The following is a 21,601-nucleotide window of genomic DNA, read 5'->3' on the forward strand; positions in this document are numbered from 1 at the left end:
CCCACTTTGGGAACCACTGCTCTCAAAACATTCCCAACTTCCCCTCAACATGAACACACTGTACCATCATCCTCTGCCAACATCAGCATCCATAACGCAAACAACACACAAACTGCATTTTCCATTTGAATCTGAGTTTATTGTCTTCACTACCATCAATGAATGTTCTGCAACATGATATATCTTGTAATAACAGACATGCTTAAAAATCAAAAATATTTGTAACATTTGGAATGCAACTAAGATACAAAACAAAAACATTCAAGTTAGCTACAGACTACCAGATGAAAACAGATGCAACATTATTGCACATTTCTAATCTCTAAATGGCCTTTTGTAAAAATTTGGCAAACCGGACATCTATACGTCAATACTGAGTGTTCTATCAATGTAATTCTGTAACTTCTGAAATAGGTAATGGCCCTGTGTTAAGACTGAGTGATGAGACACAGGCAAGTGGTTCAACGTTGGTGTAAAATGCAAAAGAAAACATAAGGCAGATTATCTGAATTTAGAAAAATAATCCTCTGTACTTTCAGTAGATTCAAGCTAGAGAGGAATAAAGCATCAACTGAACAAAGGCCTTGAAACACATAAGTTCGGAATTCAGCGTGAACATTTAAATCTACCACGTTTTTCTTTTTGCCACAGTAATCAGCTATTTACAAACAATACAATACAATTACAAACAAAGAAGAGTGTATGTATATCCATTCTTATGTAAGACGAGCCCTGATGAGAATGCACATGAATATTGCTTTGGTACACACAAATTCAACATGATTTATCATATATCCCCAGGAAAATCTACTGATTTCTAAACAGATTAAGGCAATGTATAAGACGGGTAGATATACAAAATAGTGTTTCGACCTTTGAACAGTTGCAGGGCAATCTAACCGTGCAGAAAGAGCAGAAATGGCCTGTGTACAGCCTACTATGCAGATACTGAACAAATTGAAGAGATGCAAGCCTTTTTTTAGAATTCTTCCTCAGTGGAAAATATTAAATACCAGGGATAAATTCATACAGGCCACCAATAATGGATAAACATGCATCGGCTCACAGCGAAAGCTTCCTTGCCAGAGCCTGAAGCTGCCTTGGAACTATGATCGAATGCTGGGCTATGTGTAGACTAGATAGCACTATTCATCTATTGCAGTGCTGCTATGTTAGTAAAATAAATAATGTACAATATTGGCAACTTGCCCCGTAAAACTCTAAACACATGTTTCAAAAGAAACAGAAAATGTCCTCTCAGTGATGGGAGTGTGTCTGCAGTGTGTCAGTAGCAGTAGTAGAGCTGAGAGCGCAGGCCCCTGAAGGAGTCGTCGTCCTGCCCGCCGGCCTGCTCCCCTTCATACAGCATGGAGTCTGGCAGCACTACGCCCTCTAGTGGATCCGGTTGGCAGAACTCCACGATGAACTCCTCCTCCGAGGCCAGCAGTATCCTGGACCAGGCGGACATGTCCAGGTGGCCCGCCATGCCGCCGTACTCCTCCGGCAGGACGGAGCGGGGGATGTTCCGGTGCAGGGAGCGTAGGTCCGATCCGTGGAGGATGTACTGTGCGTGAAGACAAGCAAACACACCGCGGCAGTGACGTCATCAGTCTCACCATCAGCGTCATTGTTCGTACAAACACAAAGCAATCCTTCTGCAGAGATTCTGGGAAATATGTGGATTGCTCATCTGAATGTATTAAGAAAAAAAAGCGCTTGGCCAACACTTGTGCAAATTTACAAATCCATGAACCTAGAAGGCTCCTAGTAATAAACAAGGAACTTATAAAGACATATTCCCACATTAGCGTCACCCATGCCAAACTGTCCTGAAACATGTATTGGAAATGTGTCCACAGGCCAGATTAAAATCAACTAGTACTTTGGAGCATAGGGTTTGGATAAAACAGAGGCAAATAACTCAAAATAGTCCTTTGTTTAACACAAAAGAGTCAGAGACAATGCAAGGAACAATAGTTACCCTCTCTGCCATCTTCTCCTTAAGAAAAGGCTTAATTATAGCGAAGATTCCTTTGAAAATCCGGGGCTCGTTAATTATGTTAACGGCCTTGATTCTGATTGGGAAGCCATCCTGTGGATTAGAGGAGAAAATTGTATTCAGGACAGAATTGTTTTGTGTGTTTTGTGTGCTGTAAATATAACACACACACACACTCCAGTCACGACAATCTCAAGATGCGATATAAAGTACTGGTGTTGTAAATGAGCTGATTTTTTTTCATTTGCTGTGTAATTATAAAGTAAAATGACTATTTGACTCTACTCAGCATCTTTTTTACAGCAGTCTTTCTCAGAACTAGCAAAATAAAAGTCTTTGGCTCTTTACATTTAAATAATTCCATAAAATTTACGTATTAAGGTGGATAGCCTATCATCAGCTCTCAGATTTCTCACCTGGAGGATGCTCACAACCTTCTTGGCAAGGAACGGGCCTGGATTGGACGCTTGGGACATGCCCACCCCAGTGTAGTCGGCCAGGATGACAATACCGTTCACCTGAGTTTCCTCCGGCTGGATCAGCTTCTCCAGAGTCAGATAAATGGCTCTCACATTGTCAACAAATGGATAATCATTCGGTTTCCATTTCCCTGTAAGAAGGAGATCGTGTTGACTCATAGAATAATCAGTAACAGCCTATTAGTCATAGAGTACGTACTTAGATTTAAAAGATGCACTGAGCTTGAGCTCTACTGACAATGCGAAGGCAGAATGTAAGACGGTCATGCAAATTCTTATTCAAGAACGACTTATTCATTAAAAGCAAAAGCAGATCTGTCCCAGAAGCTGACACCAACCTGGCCGCAGACAGAGGATGTATCGCCCGTTGGGGTCTGGGTGCGGCAGGACCGTGAGGAAGCCCAGGTCCAGCACGTGTTTCACCGTGGACGGCTTCAGGTCCTGGAACACCTCGGGCCAAGCCTTCCGCCCCCCGTGGTAATTGAGTAGCAGCTGCAGGGCGCGGTCATAGTCGAACTTCCTGGCCCGCAGGAAGCGCAGCAGGAAGGCGTCATCCAGCCGGGTCCTGAGGTTGGGCTGGTCCTTCAGGGTCAGGTGGGAAACCAAGTTCAGCTGATAAAAGGCTCAGCTATTTCCAACCAGCGTGGCAAACACACAGTAAAATCCAGCTACACTTGGAAAACAGAGGGTGTTGTGACTAAATACTATTTACTACTACTAATAACAATAATATTAAGGCGAGGAAGAAGAGGAAATTTAGGCTCAATATGGCTAAACAACCTTCAGGATCATGTCTCTCAGCGCTTGGACATCCCGAAGACGCCATTCTGGTTTCTCCTGGAGCTCCTCCCGCGCCTTGGCCACCAGCTCAGGGGTCAGAGTGCAGGAGTAGATGGGCGGAGGCGGGCCGGGGAACCAGCTGTGTCCGGCAGCCGCTGACGGTTCCACTGGAGGAGACCTGAGATCGATGGACTCATGCTGATCGGCCATGGACTGACTGGGTGTCGCTGATGGGAAAGCAAGAAACAAGTGGACAATCACAGATTATCAGGCTGGGAAAACAGAACAACACAGAAAGACTAGGCTATCAGCATCTGGCAGGTCTCACACTGAAGCCATTATCACAGTTTGTCACCCACTTAGAAATACCAATTAACCTTAATTGAACATTAAAGGCTGGAAATCAAACGTAATTATCCCCTCACAGGAAGAGTGGGGAAAGTGCCTCACAGCAATGAAACACACAGCAGCGCAAACATGTTCACTTTATGTCTTTGCTAAGCAATGATGCAGAACCTCAGCCCCCCGAACTGGCTAATATAAACTGACCCTGAACACAACCGATGCGACAGTCTACCAAAATCAGTGTAAAGACTGAATACCAACCCGAGTATGCGTGTAATAATAACCTTTTAGGAAAAATATAGACGACATTTATTAGCATCCATTGGAATGGGATAAAACGGTCGCACAAAAAACATAACAAACCAAAAATCACAACCAACCTGCCAGGAAAATCCTGTGACCAATTCCGGGTAGAGAGACGACGCGCTCTCATTGGTCCATCTGTAGCATGTGATGCATTACAGTGGGACTACGTCATTTGCTGTTTGGTAGGTTATGCTGCATTCAGGCGCTCCTCGTAAAATCCTTATTCCGACTTCGGAAGCTGTGAATTCAACAAAATAACAAAAAAATGACCCTGTGACAATAGCAGTCACATCTTGGCAACTCGATTATCATAGAAATTCCCGGTGTCTAGGTTGTACATAATATAATACTTCCATGGTCGTACCACCATGGTTGTTGATAACGGTGATACTCATTATTACGATATCTTCGACAGCACTTGAGGGCAGCATTGTTACAGGCATTGTAACAATGTGTCAAAACAACGGAACTGTGGAGGACCAAAATAGTCACAATTAAATAAATAAATAAATATGTGTCAGTGAAATAAATAATTACATTAATAAATACAGAAATACATAAATAAATTAATAATCGATTGATTGTTTTCCTTTAATTTAAAAATTATTAAATCATATTATTTCGTAATTATTGTTTTCATAATAACATTACTATATTTAATTGTATTTTTATTTCATAAAAACTTTTTTTATTTCTCAATTACACAATGATATCATTCAGAATTACATTTTTCAAAGTGTTTTTTTATTTACCTTTCATTGCTCCTCTTTTTATTTCATAATAACACTTCTTTAGTCTCTTTAGTACAATAGCCTCTTACTGTAATGTCTACAAGGTTGGAGAACACTTTGGGATGGACCGTGCCTGCATGTAGAACTTTTCAAGATCCTTGATATTCTTAGGTTTCCACTTGTGGATTGCCCTCTTCAATTCAGACCGCAGATTTTCAATAGGGTTCTGGAGACGAGATGGCCATTGCAAAACAACGATTTTGTGTTCCCGCGACCATTTCGGTGATGATTTTGATGTATGTTTGGGATCATTGTCTGGTTGAAAGGTCCTTCCACAGACAAGTCTCAACCTCCTGGCAGAGGCAACCAGGTTTTGGGCTAAAATATCCTGATACTTACGTTTCTAAAACTTTTTGATTATTGCCCTAACTGTGCTCAGTGGTATTTTACTATCTGTCTCCTCTGAGTTGAAAGCTCTTTGATTTTCCACAGTGATGGATGACAATGGATTTTACATGTGTGCAACCTCATATTTTGACCCCAGTGAAACAGGAAATGATGAAGGCAATACAGTTTCTGGATTCTGAGATCAATAAAAAAAAAATTGAATTTTATTTATTTGATAAATTCTGCTCTTTTTTTATGAAGGGTGACAATAACTCTGGAGTTGACTGTATATGTATATGTATCATGCAATTCCTGTATGATACTTTCTGAATTTTACAATGCATCAGTTCACAGTAAACGAAAAAAGAAATTGACTGACATGGACTGATTGCAATGCAACACTGAATTTATTTTTTGCAGTGGGATTTCAGTCCCTCTTCAATTTCCTCTGACGGAAGAAGCGTCAGACTCTGTTCTTCTTCTTCTTGGTCTTTTTGATCTCTGAAAAATAAAAGGACAATCAATGCCTCAGTTCATCTTGATGGAAGTAGACATGAGCTACAGTGTGAGCGGACCTGATAAAGAACTTGTACCTGATGTGGTGGAGGATTGTGGCACCTCCTCCTTCTCCTCAGTGCCAACCAGGCTGCTAGTCAAGTCTTCCTGGACTGGAGTAATGGCAGGAGCTTCAGTAGGGATGGTCAAAGGAACCAGAGGAGCTTCAGTAGCGAGGCGAAGAGGAACGACAGGCGCTTCAGTTGGGAGGTTCAGAGGAACCACAGGAGCTTCAGTAGGGAGGCTCAGAGGAACCAGAGAAGTAGAAATCTGAAGAGCGGGCGGGTCAGGAGTCTGGGACCAGGCTAGGACTGGATGCTTCTTAATCACAATATATCTAATCCACACTCATCTGAGCCACACATACTAAAAACCACACATACTTAAAGGACTAAAAGTAAGATTTAGATTATATTATTCTTGTACATATAGTTTATGATAATATGTGCATTTTGCAATGTATTTCATTCTGGTAAATGACTGCTAAGTTTGAAAGGAGGATTTTATTTGCAACATGAATATTCGTGTAAAGAATACATAATAGGGATTTATGTGCACTCCTACCACTGACAATTGGTTTTCAAAGTATGCTGTCTAATGTCACTTGAATTAAACTTCAGTGATAGATATTCTACACCTGTACGGCAGGTGGCACACTCCTACAAATTTTAAGTGTTGAGTATGAAACTTGGAATTTCATGAACATTTCCATTTTAACACTCAATGATTTCCTTTTAAGTAAAACAATTTTCCTGCTTTTATTTCAGCCCAACTTTAAGAGCCACATAATCACCAGAAATGGCTGCCCATCAATAGCTGTGGGTTTTAACGTTAATTGCCTTGTCACAAAGACAGTAAATTGTAAGTACGCTGAATCTATCTGCAGAGCTGTAAGCAACAGAGACAGCACTGCACTACATTGTCAAGTGGAGCCAAAAAAACAATCTATGCACTGTACTGTAAGGTGCTTTGGGCAGAAGCGTCCACTAAAAGGCATATTATATTAACAAATACTGCACAAGCCAAGCCCATTTCCATGCACATTGTTGATCCAGGAGATGTAGGCGCTGACATGGGTGAAGACAGAGGGCTTCTTGGGGTAGTTGCAGCCCATGCTGGAGCCAAAGCTCACCACACTGTGGACGTCCCAGGAGCCGTCAGGGTTCTGGCAGTTCAGGGGGCCACCAGAGTCTCCCTGAGGGGTAACAGAGCCAGACATGATGTTCAGGCAAAAGATGGCGAAAACATTTAGAAATTGTATATATATAATAATCATTATGGCACTGTGTAAAACTATTCTAAACTGTAAGGCTGGTATATTTTCACAGGAACTCCATTTCTATATTACATAAGTCTGTAGAATAAAATGTAGGGGTTGTGGGAAATTAATGTGACTCACGTTGCAACTAGCCAGCTGTCCATCTCCTCCAGCACAGATCATGTTCTTGGTGACCAGGCTGCCCCACCAGTCAGGCTTGGTGCAGTTGGAGTGGCTGACCACAGGCAGGAGGGCCTGCTGCAGGATGTCAGCGATGGGACTTACAGCTGTGGAAAAGAACAGGGCATTCAAATTTAGCGCTGTAGTCAAGACCACCTTAATGGAGTCCAAGTCAATTCCAAGACCAGGTCCAGTTGAGTTTAAGTCAAGACCAGGTCCAAAGGGCATTGAGACCAAGTCAAGGCCAAGACCAAAATAGGCAATAAACAGTGTACATGTCTTTCCAAATGTAAAACTAAAGCTTAAGGAGTTTCTTATGTTAGCTCTGGACTATACCCTTCAACATCCAACGAATTAATGTATTTTTTAACGCCATTTGGCCCATGGGGCAAGACCAGCCTCAGAGCCAAGAAAAATAATAGATTGCAAAGGATTACCCGATCAGCAAATAGATCCTGCCCCATTCACTTTGATTGACACATGGCTGAGACATTATATTATGAAATGAAGAGTTATTATGAAATAAAAAGAGGAGCAATGAAAAAAGAAAAAGGTGAAATAAAAGAACCACTTTGAAAAATGTAATTCCGAATAATATCATCATGTATTTGAAAATAAAAGCTATTTGAAAAATAAAAAAAAGTTTTTATGAAATAAAAATATGTAATAAAAAAAAAAAAATAATAAAACGAAATATAGACATGTTATTATGAAAACAATAATTATGAAATTTTGAATTTTGAATTTTGAAATTAAAGAATAAAACCAACCAATTATTTTTTTTTTTTTATTAATTTACTGATGATATTATATATTTTTGTATTTATTTATGTAATCATTTATTTTACTGACACATTTATTTATTTAATTATGACTAATATGGTCCTCCATAGAAATCTGTCATTTTAGAGTACAATTGATGTAATGCAATATTTGGTTTCTTTATGTTTTTTTCCACAGTTCTTATTATCTTTTTGTATTATTATTATTAATATACCAAGCATCATAGATCTACAGCATCTAATTATGTATCAGGAGGCTGATGTAATGGTTTGTTTGAACATATGAATTTAATTTACGTTTTATTTACATGACGTTATCTGAATATGTACGGCGTGGATGTTTCTGTGTTTAATTACATTTGAATGCGGTAGGTGGCAGAATTGCACAGGCGCACACAGCTGCATCATTATTCCTATCACCGTGCTCACCAAGCCTGGTCACATTTCTACCAGGTATGTTTGCTGTTTCAAATTTGAAATGACACCGACTATTTTCTGAAACAGACAATAGATATTTAAGAAGTCTTTTGATACGCAGAAATAAACGCAGTTGGTTTGGACGTGACCGAGGTCAGGTTTCTATCGTGTTAACTTACACTTGTTTGATGCTTCACACGTGAAACCTGTAATAAACTGTGTTGTGCAAATAGACTTACGTCCAATTGCAGGACAAGGACATTACCAGCGGTGTAGAAATATTATTAGCTTTGAAGGTGTGCGCCTCTCTCTCTCTCTCTCTCTCTCTCTCTCTCTCTCTCTCTCTCTCTCTCTCTCTCTCTCTCTCTCTCTCTCTCTCTGGAATCAGTGCTATCTATAATGACTTTATGACAGTTTATCAGTCTGAAGCAACATAGTGTTGCAGTATCATTGACCAACAGCACTGCCACGTTGGACCCATTTTTTTTTCCAGTGGCCTACATGTAGCTGACAAACTTTCCCAACTTGTCTGACTTATGTGACATTAAAGTTCCTACCATTTATTATCCTCAGAATGTGCAAGTAATGTTGCCCCTTTCTAAAAAATAGTGTCTTATAATCATGGCTAATAGGTTTGTATTAAATAGGTCTGCAGCAAATTCAATGTAAAAATAGACCTTGAGCTTTTATTAATTCATCTTCACATTGTAAGGTGAAACATTGCCTGTTTTTTGTAAGGCAGTACAGGTTTCAAGGCACATTTTATTCTGTCAGTTAAACCATGACAAAAAACTAAACTCAAACAAAAAATATAATATATTTTAAAAACCAATACAACAGTATTTGAATTGGGGAAACTTACATTAATTCCACAAAGTGTTTCTGTCTATGACTTTTACAAAGTGGCACCGCAGAGAACACCGTGTCATGTACCAAGCTTTCTCTGTGTCAATTTTAACATGTTCAATTTCACATAACTACTACAAATAGTTTTCCAGTACATCAAACAAACCGTGGAAATCTTAATCTTGTCACACAGCATATTAGGACGACACCTCAAAAAGTTTATCTAAGGGATTTCCTTTTGTACAGCTTTGATAAAATGACATTATTTCTGAACTAGAAAATGTCACTGTGTTCATGACTGTCTGAAAGTCCTCACCCTATCAAAGAGTTTCATCACCAATGAACATAAAATGAAATACTGTGCAACACTAAATACACGACAATGTAAGGCCTGTTGTAACATTCATACAATATTGACATGATCAAGTCACCACATGGAACAGTAAGACTTCTGCCTTCTGTGTAATACAACAAATCCACATATGGAGGCCATGCTGAAGGAACTCACTTAGTGATGTTGCCCAATAACAAACTGTCTACAACAGTCTTTTAATGTCGATCTTACAGAGCAACAGTCTGTAAAGAGTTGGGTTTTGACGTTTGGATCCCTGAAGCCTTTGAAAAAGAGCAATCTGCTAGGAACATATTTGCAATTACAATTTAGACACTTAGCTACTTTACTGTTTCAGTCAAGTCAACAGCTTCAATGCTGATTATATATAAACTTCTGTATAAAGGCCATGGTTTCAAACAGTAGCCATGACAATAAAAAAAAAAAGAAACTGAATGCTGAGAAAAAGGAAGAAGGATCCAGTGGGTTGTTAGATGGCCTCTTGCTTTGTAATGGTAGGCTGAGGGATGGAGGTCGGCTGCTTGGGCACGGTGGCTATCACCCCCTGAGCCATTTTATAATGTTCTGAGCTGGAGGCAGTAGGTGGAGAAGGTATTGGGGTTTCAGGAGTGGCTGAAAAGTAGCACAGCAACGTACATGAGAGTTAGAATGAGAAACCACAGCGTAATTGGGTACAGTGGCCATTTTTACCATTCTTCGGTGTAACATTTCTTGGAACAACACAATTTTCAGACAAGGAATAAGCACTTTTGTGAAATTTCTGAGAGCATTAAAAATGTTAAGAAAAAATAACAGAAGTTCCCTTTGACAAAGTAAGCCAGATTAGTCTCCGTGAAGAACTTAGAGGATTATTCTGCCAAGCTTGTTTGTCCTTCCAGCTACCTGACTAGGCTGCACATGGAGCTGGGTGCAAGTGAGGGAAGTTAACAGTCTCTGCTGATGTTAAAATATCATTCATTTCAATGCATTTAGAGCAGTGGTTTTGATTGTCCTGGTCCCACTCCTGCACTAGCCAATTCTTGCACTGTACTATTGTATGTGGCATTACAACAATATTTTAGCTGAAGAAGCAGTGAAATCTTGGATGCAATAACATTTGTGCGACACATGTAAGAACATTGCATACTAATTGTATTTGTACTTACAGATTTGACCATTGTGGATTGGCGTTGGCATGTTGCTGGCCACTATAACATTGCTGCTGAGATGCTCCTGAACCAGGTGAGGGTGCAGAGAGTGAGGTGCATGTGGAGCCTCATTAGCAGAACCTGAGAGACAAAACACACAAACATACAGTCATTCACAATGTACTGTGGCATATACATATACAGCATATACAGTTGAAACTAAATCATCCGAGAGAGCTCACCTCCGAGGAGCATTTCTTGTAGCAGGTTGTCGATCTTGGCCATGCCAAAGAGTTTGACGAACTGGATCTGTTCGATCATCTGCCAGGTGATGCTCTGTAGCGTCGGCAGCAGCAGGAGCAGCTCTCCGAAACGGCCCCGAGAGTCGTACTGCCTGTCGTTGATGTAGTCCTCCAGGCTGACCTGGACCTGGTACCGCATCCGCTTGATCTTTCCCGGGTCGCTCAGACCTTTGGCGTCTACGGGCAAATAAAAGCAGGGGTAGAGATATGTGTTAGTGTTGTAACTTTCCTCCTATATTGAGGGAGGCAACATAGAGCTGTATACAGTATCTAAATAGGTAGACATTCAAACACTGATCTGAAATGGACTAATAGTTTCCACAAACCGAAAGATTATTCAGCAATCGTACCTGGGTCAAAGAAAACTATGGCTTTCAAGCAAGCATATTCATTGTCATCTATCTGAAGCTCCTGGAAGGGAAGCACCAGCTCGTCCAGGATCCTCACTGCCACCCTGCACACCTCCAACTCTGGGCAGTTTCTGGGGATGATGTGGTCATTTCCTGCAGGAGAATCAGTTTGGAGTTTGTATTTTATGGTGAGGTCTAAAAGAATACATTGGAATTTTGTTCAGGATGGAACAGTAACTTTGCTGGCAGCATCGGACATTGAGTGATGGCAGTAAGACTGTGATTGACTGTTTTTAGGGGTAAAATACTCATGCATGTAAATTTTACCTAATAACAGGAGATCTTTGTAAAGCATGGACCTCTTGGCAACACCGAGTAGGAGGTGTTCTCCAGCATGAGCTCGCAGCAAAGCCACCTGAAATACAGCGAATTCATTTCATTATTAACAGTCTGATAATGACTTGATGAGATCCCCACAGACCCCACTATACCTTAATCTGAATGTTTTGGTATCATATAGCCTAGAAGTCTCAGATTCCATTGTACACTAGATTTAAACACTTAGCCACTACCTTGACTTCCTAATGTTCATCTTAACTGGGCTATCACTCTCTAAAGTCAGTATTCCAAGGTCACTGAGTAAATCGAAGCTTCAAAGAGTGAGCAAGAGCAAGAGAAAGACCGTGGTGGCTTCTCTTAAGACACTGGCTCCCTCTAATACAACATCAGCAAATCAGTTACCAAGGCCCGGTGATCACAGTGTTAATGATTCTGCACTTTTTTTTGAGGAGGGATATAACTTTAAAACCAGCTCATCATATTCTAACTCAGGATTAAAATACATTAACCACTCCGGTTGAGGAGTTTAAGATGTTCCTAGAGATCAGTCTGATACTGAGCATGATGGAAAAAAGTCTCATTACATTCTTTGTATATATTCTTTTTAATAATTGAGCTGTCTTTCTTCTAGTAAATATTTTTGGAGAGACATTGCTGGTCTATAGTCAATCTCTACACTCCTGTAGCCCGTACTTGTGGTTGCAGTCTTATGGTTTGGGGTTTGATGCTGCTGCAATTGTCGCCTGGTTGATGAGTGACCAGAGTGTCTATACAGCTATGTACACTCTGTCAGTGTATGAGTCTTACCTGGTCATCCAGGGGCAGGTCACAGAAGGCAGGGATGTACTTGGCCCACTCCACCAAGACCAACAGCTGCTGTTTCATAGACTCGCATACATCTGTGATGGTGGCGATTTTTTTGGTCCTGATGTCGCCATTCAGTATGGGACCAGGAGAGGTGATCTGCACAAGGCAATACAGATGCAGAGTCATCAGACGCCTTGTCACAGTGATACGTCCTAGTCAGATGTGAAAAAGCTAAGAGCTCCGGAGCCTGCAAATCCCACAGATGATTTAGTCTGCAGCTCCGGGCCTTACCTGTCTCGACAGTACATCTGCCTGGATGAGTGCGTTGATGGATGGTAAACTACTGTCTTCATAGCTGGATCTCCTGGTGCTGATTCTGTCTCTTTCATTCTGTACAGCTGAGACACACACACACATTTATACCATCAGTACTGCAACTAACAAACTAGCACAAAAATGTGGCATTTATATGCAGCTAAACAATTTGAATATGCAAGAAAACAAGAACAAACTTTTAATTTTCTTCATTGCTGTGCTATACAAATAGATACAATGCTGCGTCATTTCAAGGAAAAATAAGGCTTCCAAGGTTGTCATGTTTATCAGTATATGGCTATTATTGCTCAGAAATGTTTGCTCAGCATAAGCTGGTCATAGACTTCAGTGCTTCATGGAGTGAACATTAACAAAGTGCTACTCTCCTGGGTGTTGCAACATACCCCGACTACGGGTAGCTTCAATTCAACGGGACAGCTTACACTATGACGGTGATTCGCTGATTAAGTGGGAAATTTTGTTTTTCCCTTGCAAGAGATTGCCAAAATCACTACTTCTCTTTTCACAAAAACATATAGATTGAGCTTATAGATTGAGACAGTTTGTCACAGTTTTGAAAAGATAAAAGCCTCCTACCTTCTTTCTTCATGCCAGCTCTAAAGCATTTCTTCAGTCTGCAGTATCTGCATTGATTTCGCTTGTCTTTGTCCACAATGCATTGTCTATTGAACCTGGAAAGTGAGTGGAGTAAGTTTATTGGTACTGTAGCAGATTCAAACTGGAATGAATGAAGCAATTAGGTTCCTTTATGCAATATTTAAACCCTTAATCAGGCAAAATGACTAAAAATATTTTCTTATTCACAGCAACAGCCTGGGAGTAATGCAGTGGGTGGGAGGGTTAGACACCGTCACACACTCACTGTGGGGGTGCAGTGCTTTGCTCAATGGCACCTCAACAGTAGCGGTTAAGGGAGGGGAGAGCATTACACATTAATTTACTACCACCCAGGATTTCTCATGTTTCTATGACTATGCTTGAGCCATTTCGGATGCATTGTGCTCTCACCTGCAGGAGTACATGTGATTTTTGCGGACGCTGCGTCTGAAGAAGCCCTTGCAGCCATCACAGCTGGAGGCCCCGTAGTGCTTGCCGGTGGCCCTGTCTCCGCAGATGGCACACAGGCTGCCCGCCCCCAGGTGGTTGGCGGCGTTCATGCTGGCACTCTCAGCCGGCGAGGAGTCTGGCACGAGGAGAAGAAGAGCAAAGAGAAAAAAAAAAAAGAGAGAGAGAGAGACACTTCTCATCAGGTCACCAGGCCTTAGGTCATCAGTTGTTGACATAGACATGGAACAGGGATACACAGGGTGACACAGGGTGACACTGAACAGAGGCAGCTTTTATGAAAATGTTTCTATGAAAGCTAATCACACCAGGAAACATGGTTTGATTGCCTAATATTCTCAAACAGTGCATTTATTGAAGACAGGTAGTCAAGCTGACTTCATTTAAGGAGGCGTGAACGGCAGACGTGAGTACAGTCATCAGTGCTATTGATCACAATGAGCCTTCATGAGAACCTGCTAGGATCTATTACCTGCCTGAGTATCTCAGACAAAGTCAACAGACCATAATTGATGTAGGCTTGATTACCTTTGAAAAGGCAATCACTGGAGACAGTCTTCCTTCTAGTCACCCTCATAGTCATCAGACTGGGTAAATCAATCACACAGAATGTCATGTTGTCATGATCATAAACATTCTTTAGGTTGTAAAGGGTTATTAGTTATTGATAACCATTAAAAATTTGAATAGTTAGGTAGTAAGAATCTGTTATAGAAGAATTATAGAAGAATACTGTTACACCAAAATGTGAATGTAAAGTTATAGTTTATGTAGTGAGGTTCACTTTCAAGCATCTTTTTTTATCCTCATTGGGAAAAGTTTCATTTTAGAATCAGGATCACAGCCAGAAGTCATGGGAGACTGCATACATAAATAAGTTGGTGTCATCTTAACTTCTCAAAAACCATTAATCACCCCAACACCAGAAAATCCCTATCCTAATTCACAACCCTAGAACCTGTGGGAACAACCGGTTTGTAATAAGAGAGGGATGTTCATGATACTCAAACTACTGCTTCATCAGAGGATGAATGTCTATCCGCTGTCATCGATCTGGCTGAAATATGACCAGTACCACCTCACCCTGCAAGCTTTAACAGGTTAAGATCGCACCACACACTGCACTCCCAATGACTGCCAAATGACCAGAATGCATTGAGAACTGAGCGCAGTCTCGTAAATCCGAACCTCTTAATGTTTTACTATCGCACGACGAGGCGATAAAAGAAGACCATTGCACATGATCGCCCCTCTGCAAGCAGAAGCAGATGGACAAATGACCCCTTTTATCATGACTCTGTCCTCCCCTGACCAAAGTTTTAAGCGGGTAAAAGTCTCAAAGTTCATCGGCAGAGCTGCATATAGGTGACTCACCTGCGCCCATGGCCAGCACTTGCATGTTTTCGAACTCCAGCGTGGTGTAGGCTGGGTCCAGAGAATCGCTGTAGTCTGCCATGTCCATGTCTGCTAGTGCTTTGGGCAAACAAATTCTCAACTACCTGACAGTGGGGCAGAAAGACTTGTCCAAGAAGCTAATGTGCCCCCCCACCACCACCACCTCCACTCACCCCCTCCCTCTTTTTTTTTTTTTTTTGGGGCCTAGCTCCGCCCAGTAAAAGGTAGATCCCTGGCCCAGTGAGTGTGATGGGGACCTGGTGGTGTCAGAGAGGGGAGACCATGCGGAGGCCACCGCTGACTGACAGCAGAGGCCGCCTCCTCCTCCTCCTCCTCCTCCTCCTCCTCCTCCTCCTCCTCCTCCTTCTCTCATGCCTCTAACCAGAGGAGAGGTGGAGTGTCTTTCTGGTTGATGGTTAACTAGCCTCCTCAATGGTGAATCAGAGGGTTGTGGGTTTTTTTTTTTTGAAGAGATAACACAACTTTGATATCTCTCATCTCTTGGATATCCCTCTCTCTTTCTCTCCCTCTCTCTCTCTCTCTCTCTCTATCTATCTCTCTCTCTCTCTCTCTGCACAACACTGTCAGTAATGGATAAACAACTCCCTGATGAGAGCCATAAAAGGTCAATCCTGTGCCAAATCACTCTGTGACACATCAAGCTTTCACCAGTTTAAACCAGTTGTCCATTTGATAGCCAAGTATCTCAACACTTTCTATAACATGGCGTTGTCACGACTACACAAATCACAGTGTCTCACATCTATCACCTCTGTAGGGCAGGCGAGAGCAGAGCAAGGTGTAGCTTACCTGGCGTTCATATGTCATTAGGGAGACCCACTAGTCTGTATTCAGACCTACTTCCACGTGTAATACGTCCCCGGGTAAATCTCAGTTAATTCTAGCATAATGAACAGGAGAAATAACTCTTGCTAAAGCAAATTGATGCCTTTATGTAAAAGAGTTCATTGTTTCTGAAAATGCAGGGCGCACGTGAGGCTGCATTCTGATCCAAATGCTCAAAACCTGCTGTGCAGTCTGGGCAGTCGCCCCTCAAAGAGACAGAGACAGCCTCGGTGATTCATGTTTGCGAATTATTTATAAAGGCGACATACAGTATTTCTTTAAAGGTCAGACCCTGCAGTACAAAGGCGACTAGAGCCTCAGTTTGTGCACATAACTATAAGAGCATGCTTTTAGGACGCTTTTAGCCAAAGCTGAATAGAAAGTGACTTAGGGTCTAAGAATGGAGTGGCAATAAAGACAAAAAAAACATTATAATTGAGATGATGTGCTTATCAATAAATAAGTCTATTCTTGTTTTCCTACAATTCTCTACAACAATCCTGAATCCGATTGCTTTCAGGAATAAATTCTTTGGTTGCGCAAATTCACTGCCTCCTCTGCGTAAGTGAATGTGACACGGCAAACAGTAGTCTAGTATTTAAAGAGAAAGTGCCAGTACATAGCAATAGGTCAATGATCTTGGGTTCAACCAGACCTCCGGAGCGGTAAACCCCATGTGGGTGAACTTGATAACCATCCACCCAAATTATATAGAGCATTCATAAAATTATCCAGTTCTCTCCCAGCAGGCAAACATCATAACATTCCTGGTGGTTATAATAACCCTGACATAGTCTGTTCAGTGATTAAATATTGACGAAAACCCCCTCTTAATCCAATCAGAAATGAAAATGGATGTCATCAACCTATGATTAAAACCTATAGAAACTGTTCTTTTCAGCCACTCTAACTGTCATGTATGATCATAGATTTAGATTCATTAATCTTGGGTGCTTTGATGTAGGGAATGCTGTGAACATCTTAACTAATCTGATTAACTCACACCCATGATAGAGAAATGATTAGCAGCTTTTTAAACAAACTCCTAAAGACCATTACTCTGTAGCCAGTAATGATAATACAGTATGAAACGTGGCTCTTAAATGGAGCATGCTGTGTCACTGGTCTACACAGCAGCCGTCGATCACGTTCGATTCATGCGGCTCCTCTGCAATGCCCATATTTGCTCAAGAAGTTTGTTCATTATTCCAAAGCACCTAGTAAGCAGAGGGGATCGGATGGGATGGGGGGGGGGGGGGGGGGGGGGGGGTTCTGTGTGAAGCTATGAATGAGTCACTCGGAACAAATCTTATCTTCCCTGTCATTAAAGCGCTTTTATCACCGCTCCCATCTTAAAATTCTGTGAACTCCTCAAGGAACAGTCATATACAGGACTATAAAGTATAATCTACGTGGTTGTAGCTTTCTTAATCACACACACTGACAAACTGTTCTCATGTGTGAGATAGGACAAGTTACTTTCAGATTCTCCCATAACTTGTCTGCATTTTGGGGAGGAGGGGAGGTATTCTATACGATACTGTGGGTACTTTCCCACAACACACAGGCTATATAGCATGACGTGCAGTATGAAAAAGAAGACTCTCTGCGAAATCTCTGAACAAAATAAAATTACTGCAGCGCATTTTCATTCCTGTGATTAATTCTAATACACACAATGTATGCACATGTTGATAATCCAAGACTACAGACCCTAAAATGTATCTTAAGCCCAAACTTTCAGCACCCACTGTTGCATATTCTCATTACTGTTTTCCTTGTATAATGTTCAAGACCAGTATATAAAGTGGATGATAAGCAATTATTCAAGCTGAAGCAGAACAAAGAGCTGTGATAATGTCAACCCCAATGGCCACAACTGCCTGTCACTCAGCTGTCATATTGCATGCAGCATGAGGAAGCCATGTTGAACTGTGATGGGATGAGAGTGCTGTCTTATAATCAGTCACCCAAACTCCCTGCCCCGGGGCTAAAAGTCAAAGGATCGGCGAGAACTGATGTAACACTTGTGTGATTCTCCCCTTTGAAACTTCAAACTCCAGTTTGTGAACAAAGTCCTGTCTATCTTCTGAATAGGAATCTCCGACCACTGACCAAACTCCATTTGTAACCACTGCCTATTTGTACCTTCTCCTCAATGACTACATTTCATTTCCCCAAGTCCGATCTCAAAGGCAAGCGGCAGGGAAGCTTCATAGTAAAATCAAAATACTGGAACTAGCAGCTGGGAGAAAGGAGAATCCATGATGGCCTGGAAGAGTCAATAAGAATTGGAATACACTGTTTGGGAACCTATTTTGTTTTTTTAAAAGAGCTCCACTACAGACAAAAAGTGAGTGTTTATTATGCACATCCAGGAGCGTGTTGATGTGGATAAGAGTAAAAGAGAAGAGACAATGTGCTTGCTGCAGCATATTTGAGGCCAGTAGAAAAAGCCCGCTGCTCCGTCTCCTGCAGTAGATGGAGGAGATAGGTGAGTATAGTGACATGGCAAAGACCTTGTCAACAGATAACTATCTGCAAATCACACAGCTTATGCAAGCCCCTCTGGCTCGCCAGGGAATATCATATTTTCTGTGTCACTGGAATATTCTCAAACACATTCGTTGTTCACGCTGATGTTGATTTTTGTGAAGATCGAATTACTTTTTGTGGTCATTTTCTAACACTGTCAAGTTAGCATGTTTAGTCCGTTAAGTTGTGCTGGATCAATAATGAATTAATTTACTTCTGAATCAGTACCTTTACCCAGCTTAGTAAAATAACATTTTTCTGCTCAGTCAGTTGTAAAATGAAATCAAGTTTCGTTGATAACTCCAGTGAAGCTAAACTGATCAATAGTGGTAGAGCCTCAGAGGCCTACAGTCTTTGTTTATCAAAGCCTTTTGAGGCTTCCTCTCTACTTCAGTGAAGTCGTCATCTGTGTTGGGCTTAGTTAAACGTTGCTGTCAGGTCTTGGATTGTGCTAAAGTGGAGAATGTAATTTAACAGCATAAATATTGTAAGGTTGCTAGCCAGAGCCTCATAAAGAGGCTTTTCCGCATTTTTAAAAAGGGTAACATGTACTGTAAAATGTAAAGGGAAAGATAATGAACATTTTGACTTATTTGTATTTTCTCTTCAGTCATGTTTCCTCACTTTTGGAGGGACATTTAGGTAATTGTGTTGTATGAAGAACACAAACTTTAATAGTTGAAAAATGCCAAGAGAGTAAAGCAGAGCCAGTTGAAATCATATCTTTTTTTTTCTGACACAACAGAAAAGTTCTCATAGTCCTCACCCATAATGACTATTTGGTTTTGGGGTAATGATAAACCACTAGGGCCTAATTTTGCACAAGTTCTACTTATCCCATAGCCTTACTGGGTAATAAAGATGTTGGCAAATAAAGGTGAGAAGTATGTAGTTTGAAGAAAAGATAACACACAGCTATGATTTTTCACTTACTCTCCACATGAGAGTGTGCACTCTGATAATGTCAAATGTTTTCTTATGCTAATGTAATGATTATTTATTTGTAGGAACTTAGTTGTTGCTTACTTCTTTCTATAACATATTTATTTCTTTAAATCAAAACAACCTTTCAGTACAACTGTGTAATGTTTCAGGCTGAGGGCAATATTCTACTGTTTTGCAACATTTTGCAGATAAAATATGTAAATGTACAGGAGCATGTTTCTTTTTCATTACATATCCAGCCATAGCTGTTTTTGCAGACTGAAAAACTCACATAGCCTCTGTGCACCAAATAAGTAAACAATTGCATCAATAAACATGAAGACCCATGCGCAACGTAAATCAATCACAGTGTGTGATAAGCCTCTGTAATCATTAACTTCTGTTTTGCTGAGAATTCATTTTGACTGCTGGCCCAATCACTTCTGTCAGCAGCCTTGCTCTGAGCGCTTTTATCTCCCTGACTCCCTATAGGGCCTCTTGTCATCAGCAGATCAATAGACATTTAACCTCAATATCTTGAATAACAAGACACTAAATATTTAGGAATTCAACCTTATCCTATCAGCACAGGGACAAAATCAAATAGTCCTCAAATAGTGCAGCATCCATCAGACAGCAAACACTGACATCACTGCAGTTTGAAACCTGAATGAAAATACATCCGACAAATATTCTGTGTTAAAATTAACATAAACATCTGTGACTTTTAACCTAATTGCTTTAACATTCGTGTGGGTGATATGCAGACTTGAGAGTGATCTGATCATCAGCCCAGTGAGTGCATCACTGACACTGCAGCAGTATTCACTAGTTTTTTTGGTGCTGGATAGTTTCAATCCTTTCAATTGATTCCTCCTCACTGGGGTCATCCCCCCCCCACCCCCACACGCTGCCCTCAGCCTCTCTCTCCTTGGCCTGTCTCGCCCTGTTTGAACAGCCAAGCCGGTCGTCTGATCACGGCGTCATTTTTGATGTCAATGTCACAGGCCAAACTATTCCTTTTACAACACTGCTGTAGGCCTGAAGCTGGACTCTCTAGCTGCTACTGCCATCATGTGGACATGTAAGCACAAATCTGTACTTGATCCCACTGCTGTGTGATACTGTATGTATCATCCGCAAGCTGTTGGATGAATGTGTCATGCTCGGTCCAAATCACATTGCAGTTCAACAATTTGGACTGCCAAGATAGTGTAATATATATTTATTTGTTTTCAAGTTGAAACTGGATATTATGTCCCTTCACTTGTTTCCTCTATGCAGCATTCATTATTCTATAGTTTTTTCACCCAAAACAATTCGGTTTTACATTCATTGCCATATGTAGATCAGATTTCTTTTGAAAGCTTTAAGCAACAGTAAACCAGAAACACATATCACTGCATCATATGCAATTACAGTTCAATCACTATTTGATCTGTTAGCAGCCAGCAGCTTTGCTTTCCCCAGAAAATAATGCAATAACAAACAGCAGCTTGTTGTTTGCGCCCGACTCTGGAATAATCTACATGCTCCGACTAATTCCCGTAGTTCTCCCCACCACATTTAGAAAGTCCCCTTGCTTCCTTTTCCTTTACCTGGGTTGAAGTGCAGCGTCCCATCCTCACCATACATCCCTGTGAAGGCAGAGGCCTGACAGCGGTCTGGCCAGCTGAGTGCAGGCCCATGAGCCTCGGCTGCTCTCTCAGGCCCAGCCAGGCTGAGGCAGGCAGGCGGGAGAAGCAGGGCCACAGCTACTGGATAGAGCCGGGGCCGCCGGGCCAGCTGTAAGGGCCCGAGGCAACTGGGGATAATCCCCTAATGCCTGTCACAATGAGATTTGATTGGAGACTTGAACACCCGGCTTAATGGTGTCAAGTGAACAGTGTGTAATACCCACCCTCCGTGCAGAATGCTAACTCAGGGCTCCGACTTTGGTAAAACACTACAGAGGCACATCTAGACTGGTTGAATTTCATACTTTATTTCAGTACAGAAGACAGATTAAACAATGCTTCCCATCAGTATAGCTGATTTTGTTCCTTTCTTACACCATTTTGTAACTTTGCTATAACAAGAGCTATACTTTTCTTAGAATTTGAAAATTTGTCCAGAGATTGAATTTATTTCAGACAATCAATATATAATTGCTGAAGAG

The 21,601-nt window shown here is 41.2% G+C and overlaps 2 protein-coding genes across 5 annotated transcripts; both read right to left on the bottom strand.

Annotated features, from left to right (window-relative positions):
- Positions 1-126: 126 nt before the first annotated feature.
- Positions 127-3,994, bottom strand: ttpal (tocopherol (alpha) transfer protein-like). 3 transcript variants are annotated; one of them, XM_071546427.1, is made up of 6 exons: positions 3,984-3,994; positions 3,259-3,485; positions 2,817-3,060; positions 2,416-2,609; positions 1,982-2,092; positions 127-1,564 (listed from the first exon to the last, which is right to left on the bottom strand). In XM_071546427.1, exons 2-6 carry the CDS (start codon positions 3,466-3,468, stop codon positions 1,286-1,288), a joined length of 1,038 nt encoding a protein of 345 aa, XP_071402528.1. In that variant the 5' UTR covers positions 3,469-3,485; positions 3,984-3,994; the 3' UTR covers positions 127-1,285. The 3 variants fall into 3 exon arrangements, with proteins under 3 accessions (XP_071402528.1, XP_071402378.1, XP_071402454.1); XM_071546277.1 differs by lacking the exon at positions 3,984-3,994 and adding an exon at positions 3,865-3,971; XM_071546353.1 differs by lacking the exon at positions 3,984-3,994 and adding an exon at positions 3,888-3,948.
- A 5,892-nt stretch (positions 3,995-9,886) lies between these two features.
- Positions 9,887-15,226, bottom strand: hnf4a (hepatocyte nuclear factor 4, alpha). Of its 2 annotated transcripts, none has more exons than XM_071546621.1 (10): positions 15,118-15,226; positions 13,687-13,861; positions 13,255-13,349; positions 12,634-12,740; positions 12,343-12,498; positions 11,524-11,611; positions 11,197-11,349; positions 10,787-11,023; positions 10,563-10,685; positions 9,887-10,029 (listed from the first exon to the last, which is right to left on the bottom strand). In XM_071546621.1, exons 1-10 carry the CDS (start codon positions 15,203-15,205, stop codon positions 9,887-9,889), a joined length of 1,365 nt encoding a protein of 454 aa, XP_071402722.1. In that variant the 5' UTR covers positions 15,206-15,226. The 2 variants fall into 2 exon arrangements, with proteins under 2 accessions (XP_071402722.1, XP_071402650.1); XM_071546549.1 differs by having other exon boundaries at positions 9,887-10,049; positions 10,553-10,685.
- Positions 15,227-21,601: the final 6,375 nt, after the last annotated feature.

This window comes from Centroberyx affinis, unplaced genomic scaffold (genome assembly GCF_046629955.1).
Source record: "Centroberyx affinis isolate AG114_WGS23_722 - 3 ecotype Tasmania unplaced genomic scaffold, CSIRO-AGI_Caff_v1 ptg000024l_1, whole genome shotgun sequence".
NCBI classification, from domain to species: Eukaryota; Metazoa; Chordata; class Actinopteri; order Beryciformes; family Berycidae; genus Centroberyx; species Centroberyx affinis.